Source organism: Canis lupus, chromosome 6 (genome assembly GCF_003254725.2).
Source record: "Canis lupus dingo isolate Sandy chromosome 6, ASM325472v2, whole genome shotgun sequence".
In the NCBI taxonomy this organism is placed as follows: Eukaryota; Metazoa; Chordata; class Mammalia; order Carnivora; family Canidae; genus Canis; species Canis lupus.
The window spans coordinates 7,145,318-7,171,619 of record NC_064248.1 but is presented as its reverse complement, the minus strand read 5'-3'; the positions used below and the strand labels follow the sequence as shown (position 1 = coordinate 7,171,619).

At 49.2% G+C, this 26,302-nt stretch overlaps 2 protein-coding genes across 6 annotated transcripts in view; one reads left to right on the top strand and one right to left on the bottom strand.

The window, feature by feature from the left end:
• Positions 1-690: 690 nt before the first annotated feature.
• MDH2 (malate dehydrogenase 2) lies at positions 691-16,814 on the bottom strand. Its single transcript, XM_025425865.3, has 9 exons — positions 16,595-16,814; positions 10,752-10,920; positions 9,158-9,241; positions 8,564-8,673; positions 7,224-7,349; positions 4,285-4,362; positions 3,016-3,115; positions 2,504-2,655; positions 691-1,007 (listed from the first exon to the last, which is right to left on the bottom strand). The coding sequence occupies exons 1-9, from the start codon at positions 16,658-16,660 to the stop codon at positions 876-878; spliced, it is 1,017 nt and encodes a 338-aa protein (XP_025281650.1). The 5' UTR covers positions 16,661-16,814; the 3' UTR covers positions 691-875.
• A 12-nt stretch (positions 16,815-16,826) lies between these two features.
• Positions 16,827-26,302, top strand: part of STYXL1 (serine/threonine/tyrosine interacting like 1) — a 64,884-nt gene continuing 55,408 nt past the window's right edge. For 2 of the 5 annotated variants that reach the window (XM_035718301.2, XM_035718300.2), the window contains exon 1: positions 16,832-17,028. The gene's annotated coding sequence lies outside the window, so the exon portion shown is untranslated. Of the gene's footprint in view, positions 17,029-26,302 lie in introns of all 5 variants that reach the window. The other 3 variants (XM_035718296.2, XM_049111070.1, XM_035718297.2) reach the window with 2 other exon arrangements.

Here is a 26,302-nt window from a genome sequence, read left to right as displayed (position 1 = left end):
TCACTTTAGGGTCACCTGCTGCCATCAAGTTCTTTCCCAAGCGTGGGGCTCTTAGTTTCCACTTCCAAGGAATGGGGCACAACCCACCCTATCGGGAACAGGTCCTATTCTAATTCCCCACATTTACCTGAGCCCAGAGAATACAAATCAAGTTCCTGATTGGGTTCCGATGGGAGACACAGAGCCAGCCTTCCCGCGTCCCTCTCGCTGCCATGGCAGCTGGCGTTGATTTCCACCCCTGCTCCAGCTATCACAACTCTGGCCATGGGTCTCCCCATCCGTGGACACCAGGCTGGGCAGGGGAGGAGGAGACTCGGAGCAGGGACAGAGGTCAGCCAAGGCACTCCGATAGAGAAGATGGACCCATAGGCTGAGCCAGATACCACCACACGGGGGGAATTGGGGACAGGAGAGCTAGGCATGTACCACAGCTGTCACCCCAGGACACTTGGAGGAATTAGGCTGAAGCCAAGCCTGCCCTCAGCTTGCACAGCTTGGGGAGGCAGTGGTGCGGAGCAGGGTTGGGAGGAACAGGAAAGAAATTTTTCAGACTTTCTTGAAGCTACTGAAGAAACCTTACATGCATCAGCCTAATATTCAAATAACATCTCGTTCTGATTCATGATGGAGTCACTGGACAGCCCCCTTGAACCCAGCGTGGATTGGGAAGAAGGCACATTTATGGAGACCTTGAAAAAGAAAATGGAAGCCTGCTTTTATTGATGCACACATTGACGGACTTGCGATTGGAAGGGGCGGTGACGTTAACATGACTCTGGTGGTTAACGCAACGGAAACATGAGGGCAGGAGATGGCTTTGCAGGGACATGATGCCTTCATAAGTTAGGGAAACGGACTGCTAGCTGGCTGCCCTTTCATTTCATGTTCTTCACAAACTCCTCTCCCTTTTTGATGGAGGCCTTCAGCTCGGGGATGGCTTCTGCTATCATCTTCTCTTCAAAAGGGGAGATCTTGCCAATGCCTAGATTCTTCTCGATGCCCTTTTTCTGGAGAAGAGGGGAGGGGGGTCAATTGGACAATTTAAACATTTACAAGGATCATTTAAAATACTGCAAATTTTACAGGTTCCCACAAACAAGACTGTTAAGGAAAATCTGACGTGTAACTTCACAACCCTGCCTGGCCCACCCACCCCTGGGCAGCCTGCCAGGGGAGCCTGGGCACCTAGGATGGAACGCCCCCAGGTGGGATCTGGACCCTGGCACTCACTCCACATGTACCTAGGCTAAGGCGGTTTCTTATCTAGAACACAGGCGTACCATCCACCTCTAAGGAGGCTGTGAGAACACTCGTGGGCGGCCTGGCACACCGAGGACTCAATCGTTAGCAGCACTGAATGTTATTCTCCCCGACATGGAGCATACTTTTGGGTTCTAGTCTTTTGCTAAGTTGGTAATATCCACCCAACTCCAATGCAATCAAGTAGGGAGATGGAAAAGACATCAAGAAAACAACAGGAGCCTGTTACCATGTTGCCCTTACCACTAAGCTGGTTTGTCTGCACCAGCAGCCTCAGCTTCCGGGCCCCATCCCTGGAGAGCCCTCCCTGACCCCAGGGCCTGCCACACTGCACACGCCCATACCCCCACTGGTCATGGAAACAGTCTGCTTGGTGTCTGTCTCTCCACCACATGGAGTCTCCAGGGCCTGGGGCCAGGTCTCAGTGACCTCTGGACATCATGGCATCTGTGGGAAGGCCCTATGGGTGGCTCAGCACGTCGCCAAATTCTCTTTCTGGGCAAGAGGTGAAGGCAACCACATCTCTGCCTGATGTCAGCAGCTGCCTGAACACTGGAAATGGAAACCTGGCTGGCTGGCTTGTGTGAGAGAGACCTAGGGGTTTCTGCTCCCTAAACACTCGGGAAGAGTCACCAGACTGGATAGCTGCCTCCGAAACAGCCTGGCTGAAGCCAAGCAATGTGACCCAATGGGCTCTGTCCTAGACGCCACGATCTCAAGGGGACAACCTACAACATGCTCCAAGAAGAAAACCAGAGGGGGCAGGAGGAGGAAGTAGAATGCCTGAGCAGGAAATTATCACAGCTGAGCAACCTCTCTGAGCCTCCCTGGAAGAGGAACCCTGAGGTCAGGACAAGAAGGAACCAGTATGAGCCAGAGGGCGACAGCACACAGGCTAGTAGAGGGAAGCCTTTGCCTTCAGAATTGTCCACAGCTGCCTTGAGACGGAGGAAGTGTCTCATCAAGAGACACACAGAGACAGCCGCTGACCAGCTGGCAGACCCACAGAGAAGGAGATTCACGTGCCAGTGGGTCCCTACCAACAGCTCGAGATTTCTCCCTCCTCTTAATTCTGTGATATGTGCTCACCCTCAAAAACCCCAGTACAGGCCAGGCACTGGGATGGAGTTACTGCACTGTGGAAAAGTGAATTACAGAGCAAACAGGCCATGGCTCCCAATCTTAAGTATAGAGAATGCGTCTCCTTCCACAGTTGCAAGACCCCAACCTTCAGGATACATACCCCCAGCAGTAATGGTGTGGAGAAATAGGCACAGTCTGCTTCCTGGGATTTAACAAAGGAACATTCGACAACTCCTTCCTTCCCATTCATTGCATCCACAAGGGAGAAGACAAACCGAGCTCCAGCGTATGCCATGGACAGGGTGGCAGAGCCTAGGAGGACACAGGAGGGTTAGCCAAGCTAGCACTGCAACCGCAAAATCCAGGTGAGCCTGCCCTGCCAGCTAAATAAAGCGGCTGCAAAATCTGCAGCTTTAGCTGAGAAGAATTTAGGTCAGCATCTCTTAATTTTTACAAACTCATGAATGATACAAACTAGCCTGGCCAACCTCAAATGCCAATCCACTCCACAAAGCCCGACTGCCCTCTGCCTCGGGGCTGGCTTAGCAAGTGAATGTATAGGGAGCTGAGAAAAGCATTCAGTGCTTGCCCGGCTCTTCTGTCTTCCACTGTGAGCTGTAGCAGGGCCCCTGGCATCAGCACCCCACCCTGGGGCTGCCTCCGAGAATGTACCTGCTCCAGCTTTGGCTTTCACCACCTCCGTGCCGGCCTCCTGAATCCGCCCAGTGACGGCTGTCAGCTGGTCCTGGGGAAGGTCCACCTTGGGAGTGCACTGCAGGTCAAAGCCACAGGGACCTGAGCAGGTTCGGCCACCACTCCCAGACCCCATCCTCATGGCAGGCACCCCCTGCCCCCCCATTGCCACCACCCAGGAAACCAAGACCACCTTTGCTTTAAAGAAAAATTCAACTTTGTTGGGAGGTGTAGTGTGTTCCCCACCCGCCCCCCTGCCCTTTTTAAAAGTAGGCTCCACACCCAACATGGGGCTTAAACTCACGATCCTGAAACTCACGATCCTGAGATTAAGAGTCACATGAGCCAGCCAGGCACCACCCCCTACCCTGTCCCTACTCAGTTTTGAGGAACTTTTAATATTTTGGACTAATTTTAGACTTAGAGAAAAGTTGTAAAAATAGCACAAAGATTTCCTCACCCAGCTTACCCTCACGTTAGCATCTTATATAACCGCAGTGCAATTATGAAGAATAGGAAATTATTATCACTACATCAACCACAGGCCTTGCTCAAATGTCACCCATTTCTCCACTGCAGTCTCTTTCCTGTCCTCACCCAGGACCCCACCTCGGTCCATTCCCCAGCAGTCCTGTCTTCTGGGACACTTGTCAAGAGGACTGACCACTTGTTCTGTAGTATGTCCATCAATTGAGATTTATAAAAGGTTTCCTCACGCTTTTCTCATAAGGTCATGTACTTCTGGCAAGACTAGCATAGGTATTTTGTGTCCTCAGTGCACTGTACTCAGGGGTTAGCATACTGATTTAATGAATCTTCCTCTTGGTGGTATTCACCTTGTTTCGACTCATCTTTTTAAAAAATTTTATTTTTAAGCAACCTCTACACCCAGCGTGGGGCTTGAACTCCCACAGCCAAGACGAAGAGTTGCATGCTTCACTACCAGCTGGCCAGCTCTGACCCCATCAGAGATTCAGTGATTTCTTGCAGTGGCGGTTCTCACTGTGTGCTGGGAGTGGCTACTGCGAGCACTTTCTGACCGCACGCAGTCCCGCAGGTGCCGACCTCCAAGGGTTGGGCCTGACTACGGCCCCCTCCCCCGACCATGGCTGGGGCCGGATCCACAGCAGGAATCTTCTCAAAATATGACTGAAGCTTACATCTTGTTAGTCTGTCTTCAGTTCTCGAAGGAGGACCTCTTAAAGGCACTCCTGATCTCATGGCTTCCTGGCAAGGTGACATACTTACCTGAGAGATCAGGGGGATGATGGTCTTCCCAGCATGACCGCCAATGACAGGAACATTTACTCGCGCAGGATCCAAACCCTGGCCACCAAGGAAGGCATGAAGCTTTGTTAAATTTTTTTTTTTTTTGCCCCTTTTTTTTTTTTAAGTTTTGTTAATTTTTAAAGCTCTTTGAGTATAAATTATGTCATGTCCACCTAAAACACCAGAACTGGAAAAATCCACAGAAGTCAGAACGAAGAAAGCACAGAAGCCTGAGTCCAGCTGTGATTAGGTTACGGCACCACCATCAGATGGTGGAACATCAGCTGGAGCGTCGTGGCGAGGAGTAGTGTCATTTGGTGAGGTCACCTCCTTTACAGTGAGCAGAAACCTGCCTACTGTAGGATCTCCCCATGGTCCCTGTCAGTCTGGCATCTTCTGAGAATCAGAGGATCGTCCTCTTTCCCAGAGCTAATGTCATCCCCTGTGTATAAGCCCAAACTCGAGGCCCCATGGTTGGTCACAGAAAACGAGTCCAGTTCCCTTTCCCTCATTGTAGAGCAATATTCAAGACAGTTCCAGGAAACCACCCGGGGGTGAGGAGTCTGTCAACTCAAACAGTGATCAGGACAGAAAAAAACTGAGCTGCAAGGGGTCCAAACACCAGGGTTCTTTGTAGGGCTTGCTAGGAGAGGCTGATTCATTTGTTCAACCAGAGGCACGACACCCCCACAGATCTGTGGACTGGGTATTTCTTAAGATGGTTTAAAAAAAAAAAAAAAGGGATCCCTGGGTGGCGCAGCGGTTTAGCGCCTGCCTTTGGCCCAGGGCGCGATCCTGGAGACCTGGGATCGAATCCCACGTCGGGCTCCCGGTGCATGCAGCCTGCTTCTCCCTCCTCCTGTGTCTCTGCCTCTCTCTCTCTCTCTCTGTGTGACTATCATAAAAAAAAAAAAAAAAAAAAAAAAGAATCTGGTGGAGTTATGGAAGGGAAGGAAGGGAGGGGTATCCCAGTGATGCCACCTTCCCCAAAGGCCACTGCTGCTAAAGAGAGCAACCCTAAGTTAGGAACCCATCTTGCCCAGCAAGGGAGACCCAGCCTCCACAGCGGGCTGACCCAGTAGGACCGGGGTCAAGGAGTGGGGCACTCACACAGGGTGCCTACGTGCCAAGGCAGTGTGCTGGTCACCAGGCACACAGGCATGGACAGACGGGGTCCCTGCTTTCCAGACATTCACTGTTGACTGTGAGACAGATACGAGTGATGTCCCTGGGTAAGGCTATGACAGCCACACAGGGCGGACTTGTGAGCAAGGGGAGCACTTCATCAGTGTGGGAGAGGCTTTTGGGACAGACTTAACTCCATCCGGGAAGCAGCAGCAGCACTCTGCCAAAGGAAGCATATTCTAGGCAAAATGGGCAGAAAGAGCAAAGGCCTGGGGGTATAAAGAACATTTATTACATCAGCAGAAAAGCCAAGAGAAGGTGGCAGAGGGGGCAGGAAATGGCAGAGAGGACTGAGGGAGGGTGCAGACACTGGAGGAGTAAGGGCCAACTATCATTCCTGATACAATTCAGGATTTTTCCAGAATGCCAGAGAGCCTCAGGGGGAGGACAGTTCACTTAACAGAGGCTTGACAAGCACTAGGTTCTTTGCCAGGGGCCAGGATCCCCCTCTTCCTCCACCTCAAGCAGTAGGACTCCCCAGGTTATGAAAGTACCATCCAGCAGAACCTTCTGGGAGAACACAGGTGCCACATGTGGCTATCGAGCATCTGAAGTGTGGCCAGCACAATGAAAGACATGAATTTCTCATTTTATGTAATTCTAAGCAATTTAAATAGACACGAGTAGCTAGCATGTCGCAGCAGGACTAGGGGCCCAGGGGAGAAGGCATGCTTCAGCCCCCAAAGTTGGTAGCACCACAAGAGCTCAAAGTGATGAGCACTGTGGGTTCCAGGAAGCTGGGCTCCAAGCCTCAGGAAGCCCAAACCCCACCCTCCCAGCCTGTCCTTGGTCAGATTCAGCTTGAGCACAAGCTCCTCTGGAAAGCCTGTCCTGACTCGGACAACCACCCCACACATCCAGGCCGAACTGCTCACTCGATTACACTGGCTCTAGAATCCCAAGGCCTGGCCCTATATTATCTGGATCTCTGGGACTCCACACCCAGGACAGAGGCTGAGGACATGCCACAACCTGAATGAGAGTGGGGTAGCACACGTCAGAAGCAGACCTGTATGGCGCAAGGGGCACTACAGCGAAGGTCAATGGTGTCATGTGAGCAGTCCTCACTAGGCCACATGCAGGACAACTGTTCCTACTTTAGAGAGGCCCTCATCTCCACAGTCAGAAAAAACTGGCCTATGGATCAAGAGGGACACTTCTTCAGGCCAGAGAAGTGGTTCTGGTGGATTCACAATCTGAGATTCAAAATCAAGCCATGAGAGGCACCACGGAAGCCAGAGCTGGCGCAGGTGCCAAACCCACCCCAGCATGGGCGGGTGGCCCCATCCAAGCCCAAGGAACGGCAGGTAACTGTGGAGTCAGAACTACAAGCCAGAAACAATGATCCTGACATCTTAGGACATCAGAAATGTTCCTAAATTCATGTTTTCCCATTTTATCATTTATCTAACGATTAGCAGGTAAATCTTGTTAGTTCTAGTTTTCAGAGGCAATGACCTTAGAGAGCACAACCCAAGTGAGCCAGCGAGAAACCTGGGAAAAAGCCTGGATCCCTCAAGGCACCAGAGAGGACAGAGAGTGAGAAGAGTTGAGACTCTGGCTGGCTGATTAACCTGCAGGGGTCTGTTTGGATCCCCCAAGAAAATGTGAGAGCCTCTCTCCCCCAAAGGGGCAAGCTCCAGGAACATGGAAGACTCCCTGGTCTCCAACGCCCATTGATCAGCCAAGGACAGCCAGAAATGGAGCGTGAAAAGAACCCCTGCAGCTCTTACCTTTAGTTCTGCAATGAAAGTGTTGGCCCTGACAATGTCCAGGGTCGTCACCCCGAAGATTTTATTGGGGTCGTAAGCTCCGTGTTTCTTGAAAACCTCCGTTGCAATTGGGATGGTGGAGTTGACCTAGAAATCCAAGAGAGAGGGGTAACTTGCCCTGTGTTCTGAGAGAAGAGACATGCAACAGACGGAAAAATCTTTTCCCTGGGCCGTTAACAAGTGTACGGGCCGAACTGCTCTGATAACTTGGTTTACAAGCAAGCTGCTCTTACAGTAGAAGAGGTCCCAGTGGGCCAACTTCCTACTCTCCCCTCCATGGCAGTAGGCGCTCTTCCCCTTAGGGGCTCCTGGGCCCACAGTTCAAAGGTGCATGTGACCTTCCAGCTGCCAACCTAAAGCATGAGGATGGCTCCACAGGACATCTCCTGCTCCAGCTGGGGCTGACATGTGAGCGGCCAATTTTTAAAAGAGGACCTTGTAGCACAGGGCCAAAGCTTCAGATGGCCTCGGGTCAAGGCCCAGCTCGGCCACTCTGTGAGGTAAGCCTGGACAAGATTCCCCTCACCTATAAAGGGGCTTTAAAGAGACAACCACATTATGAGGCCGTGAAGATTAAGGGACTTAATATATAGCAAGTGCTGACACAGTGACTGGTGCATGGAAAGAACATAAGAAAAACGAAACACAACTGCGGGACTTCAGTTAGGCAGTAGGTCAGCGTCCCAGCAAAAGCAATGGCTGCTTCCTACAGCTGACCAGCTGCCCTGAGGAGGGCGAGCTGGTTGGGGATCTGTTTCTCAGAGGCCCTGGGGATAAGCCCTGGGCGTGGATCAGCAGGCACATCCCTTGGTCAACATCATGGGTCATTGCACTTCCACACAGAACCTGAGCCTCAGAGTCTGGCTTCAGCCAGAAGGGAGGCACAGAGGCTGTAGCGGTCTTCTTCTTGGGGAGGGGAGGGTACGGTACGTGCACTTTCGAGATCGAAGGAGACAGTCCCCACAAAAACCTGTGAGGAGGGCCTGCGGTGGCTGAGCAAGCCTGATGGAGAACCAGAAACTGCAAACTGAACAGAACAGAGTAAAAGAAGTTAATAGGCCACCACAGTCAGAACCACCACAGGCTCTGAACAGAGCCTCAAGAGTGGGTTTTGCAGGTGGAAAGGGGAAGGGATCTGTCCAAAGGCACACAAGTGGTGGGAAAATCGGGGTGGAATTCACACTTAGGTCATTTGATTTGGCCACTGCTGCCCCTAAAATCGGGTTTTGGTCCTGGTAAGCACCTCGGCATACTTTTGCTAACCGTGGACACAGTATTAGCGGCCTGCCAGTGGCACTCACCGGATTTGAAATGACGCAGATCATGGCCTCGGGGCAATGCTGGGCGCAGGCAGCAGTCAGGGTGGCCACAATTGAGGCATTGGTGTTGAACAGGTCATCCCGTGTCATGCCTGAGAATGATCCGATTCAAGATGTTCACAAAGCACAGAATGAATTGCCAAATGTGTGCCACTTGTTACAGGAAAACCAAACATGAGCGAGACAGGGTCCCTATTCCCAGCAAATCTCTCTTGGAGAGAAAACAATCTAGTGTAAGAAGTACATAAATAGAGGCTTGTGGAGGGGGCTTGAGGTGGGTATCTGAGGAGGATCCCCAAGGCTCAGTAGGAGTTCCCGAGGAGCAGGTGGAAGAAGGGGAATTCTGGGCAGATGGCGTGCACAGGAGCACCAGACTGAGCAGGGGACAGACACAGCAGACTAGTGCATGGCCTGAAGTGCCAGGCCAACAAAGGGACTTCTCTCTATCCCACAGGAACTAGGGAGCCTCTAGAATTTTTCTCTGCCACGGAGACATTGCCTCAATCTAGTTTAAAGGAAAACCCCTTCTCCACCTGACGGGCAGGGAGACATGAGGAAAGGCTTCTACACACACACCTGGTTTTCTTGGGACTCCAGCTGGAATAACCACAACATCGCAGCCTTTGAGGCAATCCGGCAGCTGCTCAGGTCCGAGGTAGCCTGGAAGCCCCCCCAAGAAGAGAGCAAGGTCACTTTTTCTGACCTGGAGAGGCGAGTCTGTCTGTGGGGATGGAGCTGGGGGAAGGACGGCCCCATCTGGGTCTGATGCCGACCACAGGCCTCCAGAAGGGCTGCAAGGTCCACTGTGGAGGGCTTCCTGACCCCTGATGCCCACAGGTCTGATAGTTCTGGCTCCTTCCATGCCACTTCCTCCAGCCCCCAACCACTCAGGTCCCCCTGCTTTGGAATGGATCTAGGTCTCCCCCTAAAACATACCAGGTTCAGCTGCTTGTCTTTATTTGACCTGCCAGCCCCTGTAAGGCCTTCCTGGCTCACCATTCGAAGGGCTGCTTATCCACCTCCCCAGTCATCCTAACCAAAGCTCCATCTCAGGGTCAGGTCGGAAGATGTACTAGAGGTCATGCGAGAAAATCATGGTTGATAAGCAGGGACTCAAAGTATTAGTATCTATTTTCTTTACGCCTATCATCTCAGGAGAAGAAAGGTCCATTTTCAAAGGTTTCAAGGGAAATTTGCTCTGATGACCAAAATGCGCTTTGATTTGAAATTTCCTTTTCTTGCAGGAGCTTTCAGAAGCTCCGAAAGAAAAGGAGCAAACGGATTCAGAGACAATGGAAGGCATATAAACTAAGAGCTGACAGTCGACCTCCTGAGTTGTGCCTGCTGGCTGAGGATGTATGGTTAATACCATCATGCAGGGCATTCCCACAGTCAACAGAAACAGAGATTTCTACCCCCTTCCTGGATGGTACCTTGGACTTTACAGTAAAAGCTTTAACATAGTCATACCTACTAATTCTACTTCTGGGGCTTCTAAGAAGATATAGAGATGAAGATGTTCATCACAGCTTATATATTTGTATTTAGAGTAGAACAAAACAGGAAATAGCTCAATGGCCAACAAAACAGCTAATATGCTAAATAAAAGGTGAAGTACAGTCTTGCTTTAAAAATGATTTAACCAAGAATTTGGTGACATGGATACTGCTATAAAGTAAAGGTAAAATAACCAGGATATAAAGTATGTATAATTACAAATTATTTCTTGGATTACCTACATGTGTTTGCCTAACAGGAGGAACAGATTTCCCTAAGAAGGCTGTGCTTTTGAGAAGCTGGCCTAGGAGCCCAGGGTGGAGGGAGGGCTGGCCCATGGCATCGGAAGGCAAACCTGAAGCCCACTGGGAGGCAGCATTCCTAATGTCCCCCTAATCTCCAGAAGGCCCTGAAAGTTCCCCTTCCTCAATCTTATTACTATTCAAATTATAAAAAAATTAAAAACGGGAAGATTAGATCACCTTTGCTTTTCTGAAAGACACTGCTGTTTACATTTTTACTGGCATAGTCATTTGTGAAATTCAATTCTACAATTAGTGTGGAAACCCCGAATCTCTGATCTATTTTCACTGAAGAACTGTGTTCTATCACTTGGACTCTGGTCCACTGGTAAGAAGAGAAGCAAAGACTCCAGGGTCAGTGTGTCCGGTACCTTTCACGGTTGCTCTGGTCTCGATGTGGCTCAGATCTGCGGCCACTCCGGGTGTATGAGCAATATCGTAGAGGGTCAGGCGGCTCACTAAGGGGCTGTTCTTGAGAAGCAGCGCAAGGGGCTGCCCAATTCCTCCGGAAGCCCCAAGCACAGCTACTTTAGCATTGTTCTGAAAAGAGGCACAAAGGACTCTTAATATACAATCAGTATTAGAAGTAGACACCTGATATCCTGTAAAATACTGCACTGGACCTCTTTTATTGCTGTGACGCCAAAGGAGACACCAGTGTCGCATTTCTATTAGTCCAAAGGTCCAGTTTCCTTCTGCAGTGTAGAGGCTTATCTCAGGGAAATAGGGAACTTAGGTCCACAGATGTTGTGATAGTCAGGGTCCTACTGCAAACACCCTCCGAAAGAGGAACAAGCTTTCCTTAGGTAGCTTTCCAGTTAACCTGCAGTTTTATGTTTTCATTTAGTTTTAGAAGATTTTATTTATTTGACAGAAAGAGAGAGAAAGCATGAGCTGTGGGGAGCAGCAAGGGGAGAGGGAGAAGCAGGAAGCAGGCTCCCTACCAAGCAGAGAGCCCGATGTGGGACTTGATCCCAGGATCCTGGGATCATGACCTGATCCTAAAGCAGACACTTAACCTTCTGAGCCACCCAGGGGTCCCAGGCCTCTGTACATTCAACCAAACTTCTGGGTGACTCTGGCACTAGCCAAAGACTGAGAATCATGACTGCTCCATACCAAGCCAAACAGGAGAACAAGCTCTGGGCATGTCAGTTGGTGGGAAGAGTTAAAAAGTGATATAGCTGAGAGACTCAACTGCCTTGCTAGCATCTAAAAAGCTGGAGCTAGAGGAATTTTTTTTTAAGATTTTATTTATTTATTCATAGAGACACACACACACACACAGAGAGAGAGAGAGAGAGAGAGAGAGAGAGGCAGAGACACAGGCAGAAGAAGCAGGCTCCATGCAGAGAGCCTGATGTGGGACTCGATCCAGGGTCCCCAGGATCACGCCCTGGGCTGCAGGTGGTGCTGCGCCACGGGGGCTGCCCTGGAGCTAGAGGAATTTTTATCAGTTTATCAGTCACCTTACTGGAACTGGACTTGACTTTAGACAGCTACTTCAGAGCTAAGTACATCTAATGACTGGCATCACTTAATTCCCTTCTTTTTCTTACACCAGGGAGTGGGACTGAGGAGTCATATGGCAACTCCATGTTTAACCTTTGAGAAGCTGCCAGACTGTCTTCCAAGGTGGCTGCTTATTCATCTTTAAGGCTCACCTCCAATTCAATAGGCATGGACTTCCTATCTGCCACATGCCAGACTGTCTTGCTAGCACCAATGACAAGACTTGCAAACTGAAAGATGTGCAAATGGAATAAACAACATCTAGTGTGACAAGTGCCATGGAGGTAGATGCTGGGAAGAGCAGCAGCACAAAGGAGAGAATAAACTGCGAGAGGGGATTTTGAAGGATGAACAGTGTTTTGCCAGATGGATGCTAGAGGGAGGAGCTATGGAGTATGGCCTAGTGAAGGGAAGCAGTCCTCTATGGCTCGGGCATTGATGGACACATGTGGAGGAAGGAAGAAGGCAGGGCAAAAGCTGAGGACCTAGCAGAGTAGATCTGGTTCTTCTGGGCATTGGGGAACCAGCACAGGCCTTAAAAGTTGGGAAAAATATGTCCAATACTGTGTTTTAAAAAGATGAGGGGCAGCTTGGGTGGCTCAGCGATTTAGTGCCGCCTTCAGGGCCAGGTGTGATCCTGGAGACCCGGGATGGAGTCCCATGTTGGGCTCCCTGCATGAACCCTGCTTCTCCCTCTGCCTGTGTCTCTGCCTCTCTCTCTGATGAATAAATAAATAAAATCTTAAAAAAAAAAAAAAAAAGATGAAGCAGAATGGAAGATGGCCTGGAAATATACAAGAATGGAGGCAGGGAGACTACTGCAATAGTCCAAGATGACTCAAGGGTGGGATCTAGGTAAGCAAGAAGGATGGGTAGGTTATAAGGGATTCAGTCACCACCCTCCCCTTCCATCCGGATGGTGAGTAGAGAGAAGATCTTGGGATGACAACTTCCTGGCTTGAGTAGACAACACTGCCTTTAGGCAATAGAGGGAACTTAGGAGAGGTAAGGGGTTTGGGAGAAAGGATAATGAATTCAGTTTTGCATGCCGGGTTTGAGTTCCTTGAAATACACACACACACACACACACACACACACACACACACACACACACGACCATTAGGCTAAAGGCTTGGACTGGAGGTCCTAATAAGCATCTGCCCTGAAATTAATGGTAGCCACAGATGTGGACAAAGGGACAGAGCCCTATGAATACCAGCATTTAAGAAGGAAGAGGAGCCTGTGAAGGATAATGACCAAATTGGACTTTTTTTTTTTTTTTTTTTTCCAAATTGGACTTAAGGCCATTCCCACCCCAGCCATTTCCAACAACGAAATCAATGACTGCCTCTTGGTAACCTTTCTTATGAGGAGTAGAACTTACTATACAGTAGACCTTCACCCAAAACTCACACCATCCAGTAACCTCATTTATTGGGGACACCAGAAGCAAAATGATAGCTGTGGGGCATTTGTCAGGTCTGGTCTGTGGCTGGTACTGAACTAAGTCTTTCCTTATCTGACTCTCAGAACTCCATTAAGTAATATAATTGGACTCATTTTGCAGATGAGGAACTGAGGTACAGAAGTTGTAATACGCTCAGGCCCAAAAATACAGCAAATGATGAAGTGGGATATGAGCCAAACAAAGGCTGCTTAAGAAAGATAAACTCTAAAAGCATATACAACTAAAAATCTGACTTCAGTTTTGATTTTTTTTTTTTAATTGGTGCTGTAAATGGGGACTCCTGACTTCCCAGAAAACGTAACTAGCCATTTCAACCTAAAACCCGAGGTCTGGCAATCTCATCACTTCTAGATGTTCACTCTTACATCTTGTTTCTACTCCTAGGGATCCCGCCCCCCCCAATCCCAAACTCCCACTTTCCCAGCTCTGTTAGGCATTCCAATGGTGCCATAAGCTCAACTGTCTAAATAAATGTAGGCTTTCTACTTCTGCCACCCTGTTCCCAAATAGTACCTGTGTTCTCCCAAATTCAAACCCTTAGAACCATTTCCTGTCTCTTTGCTTATTAGAGACACCCAGTCACGGCATGGAGGACTTAGCATCTCAAACACCTTCCCAACATGCCCCCACCTTCTGTTCCCATTCCATTATCTATCCTAGGCCCTCAGCTCCACCTCAAAACCATCCTTCTAAAAATTAACTTTTAGTCATTTCATTTCTTTACTCAAAAAAAAAAAAAACCTCCTTGAAGTCCCTCATGATCAGATTATTCAGCCTGGCTTCCAAGGTGGACCCTGGAGCTCCATATTGGGTGCAGAATTACTTAGAAAAAAAAGAGACAGGGACGTCTGGGTGGCTCAGTGGTTGAGAGTCTGCCTTTGGCTCAGGTCGTGATCCCCGGGTCCTGGGATCGAGCCTTGCATCGATGCCTCTGCCTGGGTCTCTGCCTCTCTGTGTCTCTCATGAATAAATAAATAAAATCCTTAAATAAAAATTAAAAAGAAAAAAAAAAAGAAAGAGACAGACCTGATGCCCTTGCTAGGGTATTCAAGTGAATCAGTTCCTTATGATACATAAGATGACCTCATTCATTCTGTTGCTTTCAGGGTTGAGGCGCTATCATTATTTTTGTGTATTACAAGGTTTTAACAATTTAGTTAATATGTATAAAAACAGTCCTTCAGTGGTGGAATCTTTATAATGCAGACAAGAATTTGTGGTATTGCAGGGATTAACTTATGATCTCTTTGCAGAAGACCAATCTCCAAATTTATGGATCTTTTCTGCATGAGGAATAGTTGTCAACAGCACACATCCAGCAACTTTTACAAATGGATATACAATAACACTTCATTTATAGGTTTGCTTTATAATGTAAGTCTATTATGGCTTGTTGTTAAAGTTCTATTTTTTATGTTATATATATTAGTACATACTAGAAATAAATATATTGAGGCTGTGCACTAGATACATTTTTACTGTTAAGGTACAAGATCCAGGAGCACCTGGGTGGCTCAGTCAGGTAAGCCTCCAACTCCTGATTTGATTTCCAAACTGGTCATGATCTCAGGGTTGTGGGATAGGGCCCTCAATGGGTATGGGGTCTGCTTGAGATTCTCTCTCCCTCGCCCATGCTCTTAAAAAAAAAAAGGATCCAGGATCTAAAGTCTCTAGACCAACGTACCTACTTTGCTTAAGCTCATCATTCTGACTTACTCTAGTACCTTCTCAGTGTCACCACTTATATGTCCCAATGTCCCATATACATCTTAAACATCTCAAACTGAGCTCCTGATGTCCTCCCCTGTTTAAATCCACTCAGTTCCAGCAGCCTTTCCCATCTCAGCAATTTCAAAGTCCATGCCAGTCTGGTATACCTCATCTAACCGTCTTGTCAGCAAATCCCAGGGTCTTATCTGTGATCAGTTCCCTTTCCCCACTCCTCTGGGTCAGTATTCAGCACCTCCACCTGTCCTAAGTTTATTCATTTGGGGCCTATCTCAGGTACCACTCCTTACTCATCTTGGTATCTCCTGCAGCACCCGACACAGATCTTGGCGAGCACGGATACTCAATGCTCCTATTTGTGTACTTATTTTTCAAATGAATTGAATGTCCAAGAAACTGATCAGAAGGACAGAAGCTAAAGCAGAAAGTTCCTTTACTAATCACTTCCCTTTGGTGTGCAATACTTAAGAAGCAATGTGGTTGGGGATCCCTGGGTGGCGCAGCGGTTTGACGCCTGCCTTTGGCCCAGGGCGCGATCCTGGAGATCCGGGATCGAATCCCACATCGGGCTCCCGGTGCATGGAGCCTGCTTCTCCCTCTGCCTGTGTCTCTGCCTCTCTCTCTCTCTCTCTCTCTCTCTCTCTGTGACTATCATAAATAAATAAAAATTAAAAAAAAAAGAAGCAATGTGGTTATCTCCTGGGTTCTCAAACTTTAGTTATTTTAGAATCACCTGGGGCACTTGGTAAACATACAACAGGTCCTACCCTCCTTCAATGCACCTGGGCCTGTTCTTCATTAGCTTTCAGGTGATTCTAACATGCACCAGAGTTTGAGAACCACCATCCTAGGAAGATGAGTCAAAGAAGCTTAGGCTTATGCACTCCCAGGCCAAGTCCTGCACAGTCACCACTTCTGGGGGCAGGCCCGGTGGCCCACAGCAAGCAGGATCCTTCAAAAGGGTCCTTAAGAGAAGGCTGCGTCTTTCCGTGGGTAGAGCGAAAGCTTCATGATCCCAAAGCCACTGATAGTGGGCAGGACAGCTGACTTAATTCTCGGGCCAAATTGCTGTAACCTTGGACCAGTTCCCTACCCTCGGTATCTCAGTCGGCCTGCTCTATGGAGTTAACGATTACACGTTATTTGTACGGATGCTACAAGAACAAGGTTAGTCGTTTAAGGTACTATAGAAAGTTGCATATAAGCATAAATTATCTTCGGCCCTACAGCCAAAGCTTCTCAAGCCTGAAATTGTGCAGAACAAGAGCAGGCTCTCTGGGGACTCGGGGGAACGAGATGGGGGGCTCCCCAACCCCTCTCCTGGGCTTTCTTTCGGCACTTCCCTCCCAGTATCCGGGCCGGCCCGGGGCGCCACAGGCGCGGGGCGGTACCGGGCGACCCTGCAGTCTAGGATGGCCCGGAGATCAGGGCTGCTCGCGAGCCCAGAACCCACGTGGCCCAGGCCGGGGGGACCTCCGCCTGCAGGGAGCCCCTCGCCGGGCCTACCTGGGCCGAGGTGCTGAAGCTGCGGCGGAGAGCGGCGCCGGCAGGGCGGGCGAGGGCGGAGAGCATGGTTGGTTGGAGCGGGCAGGGAGCCGAAGAGCAGGCGCAGGAGCCGGCGGCTGGCAGGTGACACCAACGACCTCCACACCGCACAGGGCTCCCGGCTCCGCTCTGCCCGGCCTCGCGAGAAGTGGCGCTCCTTCCGGCCCCGCCCACCTCCCAGATCTCGCGGTGTGGACCCCGCTGGGCCGCGGCGGAGGAAGGCGGGAGGGGGCTTCCTGCGCTCGGGGAGCGCGGGCCCCCGGGGTGGTGGAGCGCTTCGCGTTCGGCGCGGCCGGTGGGGGCGACGCGGTCGCGAGTGGGAGGGAGAGTCCGCACCGGAGAGGTGGAAGAGGACGGGATTTAGGCTGGAAGCGCCTTAGCGGAGCCATTTCCAGGTGGGGCCACAGCCAGAGGCTCTGACAAGGAGACCGGTCAAGGTCGCGCTGCAGGCCGGGCGGAGTGCGTGCGGTCCCGGCCCCAGACCTCAGCCAAACTGCTCCTCGTGGAGGGTGCTCCGAGCTCCGGGAAGCTCCTGAAAGGAGAGCGGGGAGAGGAGGTTGAGTCCTGGGGGCGGGGGCCGAGGATGGGGTCCCCTGTAATCAGTCACTTCGATGCACCCCCCCCCCCGCCCCCCGGAAACACACCCGGCCAGTGCCCTCGTCCCTCCAGGGGCGCAGGACCTTCACAGACACCGCCACCGAGAGTGGCGCATACAGCCCTGCGGGCGGGGCTCTGTTCTACAAGTTGATGGGGAAGCTGGTATCGAGGTGGTAACTTGCGTGGTCACCCGATCCCTGCTCCTCAGCCATGCTGTGAACACGGCCGCATCGTGGCTGCTTTATGTAGGAAGAAACTATGGCTTAGCCCACTTGAGTGGATTTGTTGAGTTTTCCCGGCAGGAAGTAAAAAGCTATGGTTCTTAACCAGGAATTTATCATCTAATGTATAAGTTGAATTAGAAGCTTCATTTCTCCCCCCCCTCCCCACCCCCTCACGTCCCGCAACTGCTTCCTGGGTGTACAGAGAGAGTTCCTCGCCCTCGAAAAGCTCAGTCAAGTGGGGCAGGCAGATGTGCAGCAGGGCTGTTGGTTTCACAAGATCCCGTTTTTCTGCCTTTAAGGAGCTGAGTCTAGTAGGGGAGACACCAGGAGGGTTATGAAGTGCCGTGGGAGCAGAGGAGGTGCATCTCACCCGGTGGGGTGGGGGCCTTGTGGGAGGGGACATTCCCCTGCAGGAGAGGGAGAGATCCTTGCTTGAGCAGGGGAGTTCAAGCGTTTGTTTATTTATTTTCTTAAAGATTTTATTTATTCATTAGAGGCACACAGGCAGAGGGAGAAGCAGGCTCCCTGCAGGGACTCCATTCTGGGTCTCCTGGATCACGCCCTGAGCTGAAGGCAGATGCTTAACTGCTAAGCCACCCAGGCATCCGGAGAGTTCAAGTGTATAGATGAGAAAGAAGAACCCAAAGTAAAACCTGGGCGTAGGAAAGCTTAAGTCTATGGATGGAGAATAATAGATCCTCTCTGGTGGAGTGGGGTCATAAACACATGAGCAGTGTCCTTTATCTTATCACTAACTACTCTCTGGTTCATTATTTGCCCTTCTATCTTACCACTAGAAACGAGAGTACCTTGTGGTCAGGTGTGCCTCTCATCTCTGAGCCTTTATTACCCAGCACGTAACCAAGCTGAGAGTGGGTCTCTTGAGTTTTGGGAGAGTTGAATAGTTTTGGTAAGGCTGGGAAGAGCAGGTTGCAAAAAAAACCAGATCTGAATGTTAGCTGAGAAGCTTGTATTTATCAGTGTTAGCAAGTGTTTATCAAAGGCTTTTATGATCCCACCAATACCATGAGGAAGATTGGACGGCCCTTGGTGTGCCAAGGTTTCTTTTCTTTTTTCTTTTTCTTTTTTTTTTTTAAGATTTTGTTTATTTATTCATGAGAGGCACAGAGAGAGAGAGGCAGAGGGAGAAGCAGGCTCCATGCAGGGAGCCCAACATGGGACTCGATCCTGGGTCTCCAGGATCATGCCCTGGGCCAAAGGCGACGCTAAACCCACGGGCCACCAGGGCTGCCCTGTGCCAAGGTTTCCAATGGAGGATGTGGAGGGCACGGAGATTGTTCAGGAGGCTATCTTAGGAGATGATAAAGATCTGAGTTATGATGGTGGCCACAGAAATGGAGGGAGAGGGTCCAATGAGGAAGCAGTCTCAAGGAAAGAATTGATTAGTTTGTGCCTATCTGGGTTTAAGAAATGAGTAAAAGAGATGTGGGAAATCCAGGCTGAGAAGTATATAAGTCCAGAAACGGGATTTGGGTTTGTGTGGAAGGAGAGCTGGCTGGAGGCAAAAAATAAAGAGCTCCGTTTTAGAGGAGTTGAATTGGAAGTGATGGTGAGTTGTCCACATAGAAATACCAGGTGGGGAGAGATGGGGAGTTACTCCAACATAATATGTGGGATTGAACCCCTGAGAGAGGACAGGGCTGAAGGCATCCCTGCAAAGGGGAGAAGTGAGGCCATGAGAAAAATAAGAATCACAGATTCTCAGGTTTGCTCCAACAACTGGGGCTCGAGTCCCGTCCCCCTCCCTGCCAAGTTCTGTACTCAAGCCATCGGGAAGCACTTGACTGTTAGGAAAGCCAGCCTCATACTGAGTTCCCAGCTGCTTCCCTTTCAATCCCAGGATTGTTCATAACAGTATTAACAACTACTGTATTAAGCTCCGACTCTGTGCTCTGCTTTGCGTGTGTGACTTACACTGAACCCGCAGGGCCTCATTCAGGAAGCCCATTGCAGTCCTAAAAAGCCGTTTTGCTTTGTCGTCATCTCCACATTTCCTTGTTTGGTTTGTTTGTTTTAAAGATTTTAATTATTTATGAAACAGAGAGAGATTGGCAGAGAGAGAAGCAGGCTCCATGCTGGAAGCCCGATGTGGAACTTGATCCCAGGACTCCAGGATCACACTGTGGGCCCAAGGCAGGCGCTCAACAGCTGAGCCACCCAGGCGTCCTACTTCCTTGCTTTCTTTATTTCTTTGCTTGCTCTTTAGTTACACTGAGTCATCAGAACAGACTCCCTGCAATCACCTCAAAGTCCAGTTTACATTAGTTGTCCAATCTCAAATCGATTTGGTGTGAGAGCTTCTCTTTCCTCTCCCCCCCTCCCCCCTTGAGCTTGCTTTAGGCTCCCACCTTGGAGGGGAGGGTGCTTGACTTCCCCATTTCCCCATCTTGCTTCCTTACACACACACCCCTCCCCCATCAGACTGTGGCTTCAGACCCATGGAAGTTGTGGGAGAAGAGATAGGGCAGGAAAGATCCCCCGGTCACCTGGCATTAGTATTCTCTGAGCTGGATGGGAGTTTGTGGCTCGTTATTCTCCATGTAGTGCTTTTTTTTTTTTTTTTTTTTTTTAATTTATTTTTTATTTTTTATTTTTTCATGTAGTGCTTTTGTGATGCAGTTCCTTTGACCTAAGTGGTGATGCCTCAGTTTTGCTGCCTTCATCTCTTTCTTCAGCCCCTGGTTTCTGGAATTCCCTACTACCTCCAGTTGGCCCATTGTCCTTCCAGGTGGCAAATCTTGGGCAAAGTCCCTTTATAATGGCTTCTAGTTGGTGGCTTCCCTTGCCCACATTTGCTCTGTAGGAAACGCTTATGGATCCTTTGCCCCAACAAATCCTTGCCAGGGGTGGGGGTTGTGTATATAGGGCATTTCAAATGCATCTGCCTCTCCTTGCTTTGCCGACAGCCAGCCTCAAACTTTTCCAGGATGGGGCCCAGCACCAGCCTGTCTGCTTGCACTATCTTCAGAGGGCACAGGCCAAGCGATTCTAAGGGTTTTCTGGTTTCATGAATTGTTTCAATAAAGCGAAGGCTTGTGAATGTTGGAATTCATGAGGATGCTAATAGAGGGAGTGAGATTTGAGAAGCCAAAAAGAGAGAAGGTTTAGATTGGAGAAGGTAAGGTCAGGGGATTCCAGGAGAAAGCACAAAGCCCCCAGCCCCTACCCCCCAGGGGCAGGTGGTTGAGGAGGGCTGTTCATACTTTACCCTTAGGCACGAAGTAGGAAATGAGAGAAGTTGCTCCTTGGGGACCCAAGGAGGGTTGAGGAGGTTTAGATAAAAGGTACAGCAGTTGGGAAAATTCTAGGCAAATGAACAAAGAGCAAGGGATTTACTGGTAGCTGTTGAAGCCAAATTGAATTCTGCAGTGTGTACTTTCTTTGTGTCCAAATCCACATGGTTTCCACAGCCCAGACCCCACACCAAGGTCATCGATGAGCAGGTGGGGCTACACACACAGACTCCTATCCACACCTGCATATTTGAACACAAACACCTGGATCTACACAGGGAATTTATTTTTAGGGCATATAGTTTACATACAATATACAGATCTTAAATGTTGTTTGGTTTTGACAATTTACACCCTTAACCACCACCCCTCAAAACCATCTGTAGAACATTTCCATTATTCCAGAAAGTTCCTTCATGCTTCTTTCCATCAATCCCCCGGGACTGGTACTTCCTGATTCCTATCACCATAGTTTCATTTTTACCCACTCTTATATATTTTTATACACAATATGCAATAACATTGACCTCCTCCTTGCCCTACCCCACATATACTCAAGCCATACACATCCATGTATACTGACCATTTTGTGCCTTACAGTAGTCTTAGACCATGGTTATGGACTGTCATATTTTTGCTATTAGATGCTTGTATATGCTAACCTACCTTCAACCCTAAAATTGTACCCCAAGTGAAGTATTTTAAATTTCTTCTTCGGATTCCTGGAGCAAAGAGTGAAAAGTAAGAAAGGTGGTAATCATTCCGTCTTGCATGGGAGATTGAGTGATTGATTGATTGATTGATTGATTTTGGTGCTCTAGGATATTTTAAAACGGAGCTGTATTTGGATAAACAGCTTTAACTTTGTTGTGGCTCTTGCCTGCCAGAAGTCAAAGGATTTGGCTTCCAAGATACATTGCAGCAGAACAAGTGTGAGGTGGTGGCCTGGCAGCAGCAGAGGCATCAGGAAGCATGGGTGGGCAGGGAGTTTCTAAGAGCTGGGAGTCACTGATGGTGGCAGGTATGAGTCAGGAGCAAAGCCTTTGGTTTCTCAGATCAGTCAGAGGTCAGGGAAGTAAGAGCACAGCTGTGTTTCTGGACTCAGGGCTGAAGACTTGTGTCAGAGAAGCAGAAGGTGAGGTCTAAGCCTGGTCAAGGAGCAGAGAAGTAACTGCTGAGACCAGGTGTCATGGTCCCAGCCTTTGGGAGACTTAGAGTTGACCAGCCCCTACCCCTGACAGGTAAATTGAATGGATGGACCTGTTAATCTCACAGGACTGCAAGAGTACCTCTCAGATGTGTGGTGAGCCCAGGTTTGGGGACACAAAAGTGAAGGCAAGATAGAAGATTAAGAGACAGGGATGTGGGTTCCTTGGCCTGGGCCCCCGGCCCCTACCTGTTGCTTCCAAAATACAGAAATTCTGGCAGTCACTGCAAGAGAGCCTGGTGCTCTTCTGGACTGAAAGACTGGTTTCAAGACCACTTGTGACCTCCACAACTCGGGGGTGCTATAGCCTGGAACTGTGTCCTCTAGCTTTGTCAAGGTTCAGGGCACAAGGAAGGTGTCTGGCTGTGAGCGAAGACCACACCAGATCCTTCGGGATCCTGTCCCTCAGGCAGCATGCAAGGCTCCCTCCACTTACAAACTTGGACAGCTCCTGCTCTGCTCCTTGGCCTGAGATTCTCTGAATAGTGCTCTCTGTCTACTGGGTTTGTAGTGATTAGAGGCTCCTGGGTGAATTGGAAGGAGAGAGCTAGGGTAGAAGCAAAGGAGTGCCTGTTTCCCAAGCTACTGCTCTATGCCATGGCCAGTGCTGGGCAATTTGACATCCCAATGTAACATTCCCATAGCCTTTCCAGTATAATCCCATGTAAACTGCCTCCCTTTATGGGCAAGGGTGTTGAAGTCTGTTACCATGTTAAGCTTTGGTCATCCTGGCATAGCCTCTGCTTCACAGAGAACCAGGGCATCTGTGCAGTCCTGAGTCATATCTGTGCAGTCCTCTGGTCCCTGCTCAGCCTGAGCCAGGAGCCCGAAGTAATGCTCATGGCCTAGTTTCTCCAGGAGCATTGTGCCTCTCCTCTCTACCTGAAGCAAATGCCCATCAGTTGTATCCAACCAGACTGCCTGGGGCTGAGCAGCAGACCACACTTTCTGCCCTGGAAGTCCTTTGAGAAGCCTGATGTGAGGCCTGGCCTCTGACAGCCATGCCATTAGAATGGAAGGCCTCATGTACTGTTTGTCAAGCCCTAGGAGGCAAGAAGGGCCGGGTCTGGTGAGTTTCCAGCTTCATCTCAGGCTAGGGCAACCCCTAATGAAACAGGCCTTCCCAGTTGGTTGGTTTTCCCTAAATATAGACAAATAGTGTCACCGGAGCTGCATTCAGTAGCCCAACTGCATCCAGACAGCTCTGGGCTGATAGAGAGCGAGCCACACACAAACCTCCTAGTCTGGAGAGAGGCCAGGCCACTGCAGGGGAGGGTGAAGCACCTTCCTACTCATGGGTATCCAATGTGCAAGGACAAGGCTTGTGCTGGCACCCTGTTCTCCTGACAGAGTTAAGTGGCTTTGCTTGCCACCCAAAAAGCTGTGTGGATTTCCCAGACTGGTCAATTCATAGGAAGATTGGTCTTCCTGATGCATGAAACCAGATCCTCAGAAAGTGCTTCCTCTGACCACTCTTCCATCTGCCTGCCCCATTTGTCTGCAAGAACCATCACACCGAACCCCTCTCCCTGCCAAAAGTCTCAAAAAGTGCTATCTGTGCTGAAAGAGTCCTCAAGGGGATGTCTTAAACATACCATTTTGATGCTACTGTTTTGAACAGGTCACTAGGAAAAGGATACTTGGTAGACATAATCATTACATACAAAGCAGTGGCAGAAACCATCCTCAGTCAATGCTGCTAGGATAAAAGTCTGCCTAGGAATCAAATCTTTATTGTAAAATTCACACACACACACACACACACACACACACACACACACGACTTGATCTTGGGAAGACTAATTTTGGCTAAACAAAATTGAAAGTGAAAAAAAATCGTAATTGGTTAACTATGAAATCAAGGAATTAAATTGGCTTAAGGGAATTCACTAAGGAAAATGGCAAAAACTTGTCAATATTAGTGTAATGGTCTATGTAAAAGCTCAATATCAAAATATTCTTAGGGCACCAATGGTAGAGCCAAGAACATCTTAAACCTTGTAGAGTTTGGAGTAGCACTGAAAGGGAGGTGAGCACTTGGTCTTCCACCTGCCCGGGCTAGCAGTGCTCCTGATCTCAGCTCATGGGGCTGCATCCTCTTTCTGAACTGTGCTATTAGGTTCAGGGACTGTTCTTAACTCTCCTGTACTTTATCAGCAAATGAGGGCAGTTTTTGCTTGACCAGGGAGAGTTCTCTCCAGGGAAAGGAGAAAAGTCTGGAGGAGTTGATCCCTGGGGCTGGGTTTTCACCTGGATACCTGGAGACAATCCCACCAGTAGTGAATGAAGGGATGGAGGTTGCAGTGGGGAGAAAGTAAGTGAGAGTTTGAGGATAGGCTCTGAGCTACAGACCAGATAAGTTAGGAGCAAGTGTTTAGGATGGCTTATGGGAACTTGTGGGACTAGATGCAAAGCTCATCCCCTCTCTACTCACTACCTCCAAAATGCCCTGAGCACTGGGCTTTCAGAGACAGAGGACCTGACTGGGGGTGGGAATGGAGAGTTCCTTAGGTGCAGTCCACCTGTGGCTTCCGTATGTGTGGCATTGAGTCAAGTTGGCCCCAGTAGTGAAGCCAGGAATGAGGACTAAGAATTGATTTATTCAATGCATGCTTATAGGGATGCCTGGGTGGCTTAGTGGTTGAGTGTCTACCTGTGGCTCAGGGTGTGATTCTGGAGTCCCAAGATTGAGTCCTGCATCGAGCTTCCTGCAGAGAGCCTGCTTCTCCCTCTGCCTATGTCTCTGCCTCTCTCTGTCTCTGTCTCTCTGTGTGTGTGTCTTTCATGAATAAATAAAATCTTAAAGAAAAAAACAATGCATGCTTACAGAGCACTGTTCTGTACCAAAAATCCTGGGCACTGGATGAGGATACAGTGAACAAGAAGAACAAGGTCCCCGTCCTTATGACCCATCCATTCCAATGGGAGAAGATTGATGATAAAGCAAGCAAACAAATGAGTGCAGTAATATTGGATGGTGGCAAGTGAGGTAAAGACAAAGAAACTCATAGTTCAAAAAGCTCACCCTGACAGCTCACCCTGACAGCCATGCCATTAGATTGTAGGGGGGAAAGCAGGAAGCACAAAGTACAGTTGGGAAGTGTGGCATCCTTAGGCAGAGAGGATAGTACCTTGGTCTAGGATGTTAGCTCTGGAGCTAGAGCAAAGTGGATGGGTTTGGATTATATTTAAGTCTTGGAGCTAATAAAATGGATATTCTATTAGTTGGGGCTGGGGGAAAGAGGGATTTGGGGTGTGGACTTGAGTAACTAGGTGGGTAATAGTGCTGTCCTTTGAGACTGAGAAAACTAAAAGGTATTGGAAGTGTGGGCATGTGTGAATGAAAAGTTCTGTTTTGGCTATGTTGCATTTGAGATGCCCATGAGTCATCCAAATGGAGTCCAAATCAGTGGAGAGATCAAGCAGGGGCTACAGTTTGGGCCTCTTTGGTATACAGAGGATATTCAAATCACTTAGACTCTAGATCTTAGAGTGGTGGCTCTCCAGTAGTGGTGACTTGCCCCCTTCTTCCAGGGGACATTTGGCAACATCTGGAAACATTTTTGGTTGTTACAACTGGTTTGGGGGGAGGTTTGCTATTGGCATCTCCTGGGTAGAGGCAAGGGATGCTGCTCAAGATCCTGCTATGCATACCCCCACAGCACAGAGTTAGTTATCTGGCTCCAAATTCTAGTGGTGCTAAGGTTGAGAGCCTTTTCCTGGAGAGAGTGTAGATGGAGAAGGAAAGAGGTGACAGTCCCAGGACTTAATTAATGTGAGGAGGTAGAGCCTTCTGCACAGAAGACTGAGTAGCAACAACCAGAGAGGTAGGGAAGCCTGGGGAGTAGACTGTCCTGGAAGTGGAGAGTGTTGGGAAGGAGGGGTGCTAAACTGGGCTGAATGCTGACAGACTCCATCCTTCGAATACAGAGAGAAGTGGCTAATGGCTTAGGCAATATGGACATCGTTGATGACCTTGATACGAACAGTTCCTGTGGTTTGTTGGGTTAGAAGCTCCAGGGGAGAAGGTTGCATTTCTTCCCTGACTGGAATGTCTCATGTGTGTAATTTCATTCATCCACACGCAACCGGGAGGTTCTGTTATTCTGGTTTTATAGGAATGGCAATATTACCCCATTTTATAGAGGTAGAAACTGAGGCACAGGGAGGCTACTTACTCCTCATGGTCAGGCAGCCAACTGTCAGTGAGAACAAAGATGAGTACAGAAGATGTTTGCCTGCTGGTAGGAATGATCCATGGGGAAGCTGAAATCAACGATGTTGGAGGGGAAGCTGAGAACCAAAGTCTGAATTAGTGAGAAGGATCTGGGGACCATGTTGAGGGGTTTGGCCATTCCCAGGAGCATTATACAGGTAACTCTGAAGT

Bases quoted from the DNA above. Each gene is read 5' to 3' on its own strand.
- MDH2 (XM_025425865.3), bottom strand. From the start codon at position 16,660: ATGCTCTCCGCCCTCGCCCGCCCTGCCGGCGCCGCTCTCCGCCGCAGC. The intron at 7,350-8,563 runs GTGAGTGCCACT...TTGGATTTCTAG, and splicing joins TCTGCGTCATTTCAAATCCG to GTCAACTCCACCATCCCAAT. The intron at 3,116-4,284 runs GTAAGTATGTCA...TTTGACCTGCAG, and splicing joins TCATCCCCCTGATCTCTCAG to TGCACTCCCAAGGTGGACCT.